Consider the following 7,542-nt stretch of genomic DNA (forward strand, 5'->3'; position numbering starts at 1 on the left):
TAAGACAGCCTTAGATTCAGGTTTAAATAGAGTGGAGACTTGATCCTAGGATTTTTATTGCCCAAATAAATTTGGTGATGCTTTGGTTGTTTTTGTTTTTTTTATTAACTGGGAGATAACATGGGAGCATCTGAAATAAATAGTTCAATCTAGGGAGGATGTTCATACAGATATTATTGATTCTTCCACACTGCTGATTGGGAGGGAATCCAGGATCAGAGATCATTCTTGATTGGATGGGAGGGAGGGATTTCTCAGGGTTGGATATGTAGAGTAAGACATCATCTGTACTGAAGGCCGCTGCAGAAACATTCATAATACTTGGATTGCTCCTTATCAACTCCTCAAAGGCTCCGCCCCAACCAGTAGAGCAGGGGGGACAGAGAGCATCTCTTGTAACACCTGGAACACTTCTCAGCCTCCAGTGAAGCCAGCAGGACAGGGGTGGGACACCTTCTAAGCCTCCAGTGAAGCCAACAGGACGGGGGGTGGAACACCTTCTCAGCCTCCAGTGAAGCCAGCAGAACAGGGTGTGGAACACCTTCTCAGCCTCCAGTGAAGCACAGGACAGGGGTGTGGAACACCTTCTCAGCCTCCAGTGAAGCCAGCAGGACAGGGGTGGAACACCTTCTCAGCCTCCAGTGAGCCAGCAGGACAGGGGGCGTGGAACACCTTCTCAGCCTCCAGTGAAGCCAGCAGGACAGGGTGGTGGAACACCTTCTCAGCCTCCAGTGAAGCCAGCAGGACAGGGTGTGGAACACCTTCTAGCCTCCAGTGAAGCCAGCAGGACAGGGGTCTTCTGTGCGTTTACTTGATCTATAATTTTGGGAAGAGTGTTTAGTCTTACAGTGAGCAATTTGGTAATTATTTTGTAGTGGAAATCCAACAAGAGTATGGGCCAAAAGGACGAGCATAATAGAGGGTCCTTTTCTTTTTTGAGCAACACTGTAATGCGGGCTGTGTACATGGAGTCCGGGAAAGCTCAGTTTTTGCAAAAATCATCCAGCATTGGCATGAAAATCGGGCTAAGCTGGGGCCAAAAAGCTTTGTAGAATTCTCTGGAAAATCTGTCTGGGCCTGGAGATTGTTAGGTGGCATGGAGGTAATTGCCTCTAGGACCTCCTCAGGAGTGAAGGAGGAGTTGATATCTTCTTGGTTGGTCTCTGCTGTTTTGGTAGCGAGTTTCCTCTAGGAAGGAATGGATTTCTGCATGCGTATGTTTTCTCTCAGATGTTTATAATAAGCCTAGGCGTCCCGCTAGCGACAACTTCCCGTGAAACTGGAGGGCGCGCAATTCAAATAAATAATCATTAAAATTATGGATAATAAATATTTGTTCCATATAAGTGTCTTCTGTCGGTTGAAAGCTTAAATTCTTGTTAATCTAACTGCACTGTCTGATTTACAGTAGCTATTAAAGGAAAACATGCCATGTGATTGTTTGAGGACAGCGCCCCACATCAAATATTTTTTCCACCGGCACAGGTTTCATAAATTCACATATAGCGATTAATATTCACTTACTTTTTGAAAATGTTTCTTTGATTTGTCATCAAAGGGTCCAGCTATAACATGTAGTGTTGTTTTGTTAGATAAAATCCTTCTTTATATCCCAAAAAGTCAGTTTAGTTGGCGCCCTCGATTTGAGTAATCCACTCGTTCAACATGCAAAGAAATTAATCCGAAAATCTACCCCTAAACTTTGTTTCAACAAGTCAAAATACGTTTCTATTAACTCCTCAGATTCCCTAAAATGTAATAAAACTATAATATTTCTTACGGAGGGAAGAATGTTCGATTTTAGCAGGTGCAACCTGTCATCATGGCGCGCGCAAACACGAATTTCCAAGACTGTGTCCCTGTACTAAAATAATATTTCTTATTCGTTTTTGAAGTTACAAGCCTGAAACCTTGAAACATAGAGTGCTGACACCCTGTGGAAGCCATAGGAATTGCATCCAGGGAGCTAATTCTCAGTATGACATTATACTTGCAATTCTAAGAGGATGGTCTTCTTCTCAAAAACATTCCGGTTGGTTTTCTCTTGGATTATTTCCTACCATATCTATTGTATTATATTTCTCTACATTATTTTAACATTTTTACAAACTTCAAAGTGTTTTCTTTCCAATGGTCAATTATATGCATATCCTGGAATATCTTGACAATGTTTGTTTTTTATGGCTTCAGGGCCTGAGCAACAGGCAGTTTACTTTGGCACGTCAAATTGGATTGAGAAAAAAGGAGCCTAGCCCTAAGAAGTTGCCATCTAGTTTGATGTTGAGTTCTGTACGTTGGGATCTCAGCTCAGAAAGGATGTGTTCGACAGAGGACGAGGTTAGAGATGTTGGGCCTCGGGGAGGGACGGGTCCTCATACTCCTGGCTATTTCTGAAGCTAGCTGTTTCTTGGAGTCTTTTTCTGCGGCTATTTCTCGAGTCCGGGTAAAAATGTCACATGTATGTCACTTTTGTAGCCACAATGGCTTTTCTGACTAAAGCTAATGGGTTCAACTTGAAATGAGGGTAAGATATACAAATTGGAAATGACTTGTGCGGAGCTCTCATGTTCATGCGGCCATCTCATTATCGGGTCACATGATCCCCCTCCTATGTATTTCTTATATTTTTACTTCACCTACTTTTCACATTGACAACTACCTTAGTTTAAACTATTAGAGAGCAAGTGGAGAGCTTCCAACGCTAAGACAATGTTACTAAAAAGTTGATTTGTGTTACAGCCTGAATTCATAATGGATTCAAATGTTTTCCCCCTCACCCATCAAACACACAATACCCCGAAATGGCAAAGTGAAAAACCTGTTAGACATTTTTAAACAAATTGAACTCAGGTGCATCTAATTTCCTTTAATCATCCTTGAGATGTCGCTACCACTTGGAGTCCGTCTGTGGCCATTTCAATTGTTTGGACATGATTTAGATTCAATCACCTGTCTAGAGATACCACAGTAGACAGTGCAGAAACTATACCATGAAGTTTAAGGAACTGTCTGTAGATCTCAGAGTAGAATTGTGATGAGGCATATATCTGGTGAAGGGTTGAAAACAATTCTCTAGAGTGTTAAACGTTTCTAGAGCACAGTGGTCTCTATCATTGGGAAATGGAAAAAATATGGAACTACCAGACTGACCAACTGAGCCCCGAGCAAGAAGGACCTGGTCAGGGAGGTGACCAAGAACCCAATACCACTCTGACAGAAACAAGAGTTCCTTGGTTGAGATGGGAGAACCTGCCAGAAGGACCACAGTCTACAAGCACTTCACCAATGGGAGAGTGGCCAGACAGAAGCCACTCCTGAGAAAAAGGCACATGACAGCACACCTGGTGTTTGCAAAAAGGTACGTGAAAGTCTCTGAGAGCAAAGGCAAAAGATGAGGCAAAAGATGAGACAAAAAAATTAGATTTGACCTGAATGCAAAGGCTGGTGTATGGAGATGCCCACGTGCACATAGTTATCACACATGCGTTTGTGTCTGTTCGTGGTGTCCGTGTGTACGTTTGTGTGTCAGTGTGTGTAATGATACTTGGAGTCATTATTTTGATAAAACTTTATTACATCATACTAAAGACAATGTTTACTACTCTTCAATTTAGAGCAGAAAATGGACATAAGAAGTGGGGGTGGGGGGTGAGGGGGCGGTCGAGTCATTATTTTGATAAAAACTTTATTACATCATACTAAAGACAATGTTTACTACTCTTCAATTTAGAGCAGAAAATGGACATAAGAAGTGGGGGTGGGGGGTGAGGGGGGGTCAACATCTATACATGAATTAAAGAAGTCTTAGTGGACAGTATAATATTTACATGACATTAATATTTTCATTATGAGTATATCATTTGTTATTATTTTTCAATTTTGAAAAACTTGGATACGATATGTATTTTAGTCTCTTGTAAATTTCACCTACTTTTCTCCTTGAGAACTACCTTAGTTTGACCTGTTAGGGAGCAAATGGAGAACTTTCAACGCTAAGACAATGTTGTTAAAAGTTCAGAATATTTTCAAGGACAGATTACTAATACTGTCCAAAAATAATCCTCCTACATGGTGAAGAGCAGGTGACCACTGAAGGTATTGTGGCGATGTTCATCATCATAAATCTTTCTCCCAGACCAGAGATACATGTAGACCACATCTCCTACCTCCAGCAGCAGTGACACTCCATTGGAGGAATTAATACCACCACTAGCTTGGTGAGTGTGTGCAATAGCTATTGGATGTCCATTCTTATGCAAGACTGCAGTGTTAGAAACTGAACTATCACCCCCTCCATAGACGTAAAACCTGAAGAGGTAGAGTCCTCTCACTGGTGCTGTGAAGATCCCTGTATCAGAACACAACATTCACATAGAAACAATCATCAGAGATGATACGAGGACAGAGGATTATTAATTACTATGTTTTCACACAGACTTATAAAAACTGAGGATATGAATATAGTGTACCTGTAGTGGGGTTATAAGCATTGCCAATGTTTGAGTAGATATTTCTGTAGACCAGGGTGATTCCAGTGTTGAAGGGTCCAGTGTGTCCTTGTTGACCAGGTGCTGCTAGTGAGGCTGAGAAAGCCACCTTCCTGTCTGTGGGACAGAGATGAGTCAGCACTACTTTATCTAACTGGACACTAGTTGGTGTAGATTAGACATGTTATCAACAATAAGGTCAGTCATTCAGACCATATATATATATATATTAATAGTGTCAGAACTAATACTTCATTTTCCTCCCATTACCTTGACTGTTTCTCTTCAGAACTTCAACGTGTCTCTCAGTGATGTCAGAACGAGTCTCCATGGAGTTTAGTTTCACTGCTTGTGCTGAAATCAGATACATGAACAATAAACAAGTCAGTGAGATTTAGTATAAATTACTCATGATGTCATCTTAATTAGTATAAAATACACTTTGGGTCTGAACCTAGACTCAGATTAAGACATTTATGTAATAACATCAGCTATGAAAGAGAACATTCTGATTTACCTTCATTCATTTTGATCAGTTCCTCCACCTGGCTCTCACTGGCTGTCAGTCGACTCTCACTGGCTGTCAGTCGACTCTCACTGGCTGTCAGTAAGTTCTCACTGGCTGTCAGTCGGCTCTCACTGTCTGTCAGTCGGCTCTCACTGGCTCTCAGTCGGGCCTCCATGGCTCCCAGTTCAGTCTTTGTGTGTCTCAGCTCAACTCTCTGCTCTGCCATCATGGTGCTCATCTCTCTCAGCACAGTGTGGATGTCAGGCTGGCAGSTTTGCTGGCTGTGTGTTAATGCAGCTTCAGCTCTCTGTTMGTCAGTCTGAATGTCATTCCCTCTGCTCTCTCTGTCCTCATAGTCAACCTGCTGGATCTCATTCACACTGACTCCATCTCTGTCTTTGTGGACCTGGGCTCCAGACAGACAGCAGTGCAGCAACACCAGCAGAGATACAACACTCTTCATTCTCATTCCTGGATGATGATGTCCTCTTCTTGTGGMTATTTCTGKTGTTATTTTGGAGTCTCAGTTGTCCCCTTTATATCCTGTCCTCTTKAACCATGACCTGGTGWTAACTGGGACARGTGRAGATATGAAGTCTAACAACAAGGTGGTAAATCAGACTGATTCACCTCATGATAACTTTTATCTGATTTCTATGGTCCTATAATAACCATGTGACACAGCAAACAGAACAAAGGATGCATTCAATTCATACCAATAAATGATTTACCTGCTGTCACGTTCCTGACCTTATTTCCTTTGTTTAGTCTTTGTTTAGTTTGTCAGGACGTGAGCTGGGTGGGTGTAGTCTATGTTATGTGTTTCTATGTGTAGGTTTGTCAATTGGCCTGATATGGTTTTCAATCAGAGGCGGGTGTTTTGTATTGTCTCTGATTAGGAACCATATTAAGGTAGCCTGTTTGCACTGTTGGTTTGTGGGTGATTGTTCCTGTTCGTGTGTTCATGTATTTTTGTGTTCCCATGTTCAGGACTGTACCTTCGTTGGTTTTCGTCTGTTTGTTTTTGTTCGTGTTGAAAAGTATTCCAATAAATGTGGAAACGTACCACGCTGCGCTTTGGTCCCCCTCTCCTTCCAACGACGAATGCCGTTACTGTAACGGCGTTCCTCTTCCTCTTCACCCGAAGAGGAAGAGCAGGGATTGAACCAAGGCGCAGCGTTGTGAGAATACATGATTTATTTAACAAGGAACGAAAACACGAAGAACACTTGATAACTAACAAAATAACAAAACGGAGAAGACAGACCTGAACGACGAACTTACATGAAACACGAAGAACTCACGAACAGGAAAATGACTACACAAAATGACGAACAAACGAAACAGTCCCGTATGGTGCAACATAGACACAGACACAGGAGACAACCACCCACGACAAACAATGTGAAAACACCTACCTTAATATGATTCTCAATCAGAGGAGATGAAAACCACCTGCCTCTAATTGAGAACCATATTAGGTACCCATTAACCAACATAGAAACAGAAAACATAGACTGCCCACCCAAACTCACGTCCTGACCAGCTAACACATACAAAAACTAACAGAAAACAGGTCAGGAACGTGACAGTTACACCTAATTTTGGCTTAAAGTATAAATTCATAATATAGTATTCTAATCACTACGTATGGAACTATATTAGTTATTTATACATTTAAAAATCCCATCAACAAAGTAAAACAGAAATATGCCTTCTCAAAAATAAGACATACAGTGATATAGTGTCAACAAGCCCCAGCTGAAAGACCTTTGCCTTGTATCGATGAATGGTGGTTGACGGATTTTTAGTGTCATCCTTCTGGCCCTCGTATGAACTGTTAATCACAGTGGTGTGTGGTGTGTGTGTGGTGTGTGTGTGTGGTGTGTGTGTGTGTGTGTGTGTGTGTGTGTGTGTGTGTGTGTGTGTGTGTGTGGTGTGTGTGTGTGTGTGTGTGTGTGTGTGTGTGTTAGTCTGAATTGAAACTGAGTCATAATTATTAACATATTTTTTTAACACTTTATTCCACAATACTCAACACAGTGTTTTACTAGTCTTCAATGTACTGCAGGAAATATATGTAGGAAAAGGAAATCTGTTTCTTTACATTGATTCAAGACATCATACTGTACAGTATAATATTTACCAGACATTTACATTTTCATCCTGAGTCATTTGTTATAAATTCCTAATTTCAACACTGAGATATGCTATGTATTTCTTATGTTATTTTATTTAAAGTTTTATCAAGTTTTCTTGTTTTTCCCAATCAACAAACAAACACACTTCCACATTCACAGATGTGTCTGACATAAAATAATAATAATAGAATATAAAACCAAACAATACAACAAATGTGCACAGTAAGTACATCTGTGATCAATGTTAGCTATTTCCAGCTTTTAGCTGAGACAAACGAGCAAATCATGAGTTTTTACAGCACTTTACACAACATGGTACAGTGCCTTCGGAAAGATATTCCAGACCCCTGACTTTTCCACATTTTGTTACGTTACAGCCTTATTCTAAAAATTGATCAAATTATTT

At 40.9% G+C, this 7,542-nt stretch overlaps 1 protein-coding gene across 2 annotated transcripts; it reads right to left on the minus strand.

Annotated features, from left to right (window-relative positions):
* Positions 1–3,736: 3,736 nt before the first annotated feature.
* Positions 3,737–6,554, minus strand: LOC112071226 (uncharacterized). 2 transcript variants are annotated; one of them, XM_070439312.1, is made up of 5 exons: positions 5,727–6,554; positions 5,005–5,568; positions 4,758–4,841; positions 4,470–4,604; positions 3,737–4,348 (listed from the first exon to the last, which is right to left on the minus strand). In XM_070439312.1, exons 2-5 carry the CDS (start codon positions 5,462–5,464, stop codon positions 4,065–4,067), a joined length of 963 nt encoding a protein of 320 aa, XP_070295413.1. In that variant the 5' UTR covers positions 5,465–5,568; positions 5,727–6,554; the 3' UTR covers positions 3,737–4,064. The 2 variants fall into 2 exon arrangements, with proteins under 2 accessions (XP_070295413.1, XP_023994448.1); XM_024138680.2 differs by lacking the exon at positions 5,727–6,554 and having other exon boundaries at positions 5,005–5,601.
* Between the last annotated feature and the right edge of the window lie 988 nt (positions 6,555–7,542).

Source organism: Salvelinus sp. IW2-2015, unplaced genomic scaffold (genome assembly GCF_002910315.2).
Source record: "Salvelinus sp. IW2-2015 unplaced genomic scaffold, ASM291031v2 Un_scaffold1551, whole genome shotgun sequence".
In the NCBI taxonomy this organism is placed as follows: domain Eukaryota; kingdom Metazoa; phylum Chordata; class Actinopteri; order Salmoniformes; family Salmonidae; genus Salvelinus; species Salvelinus sp. IW2-2015.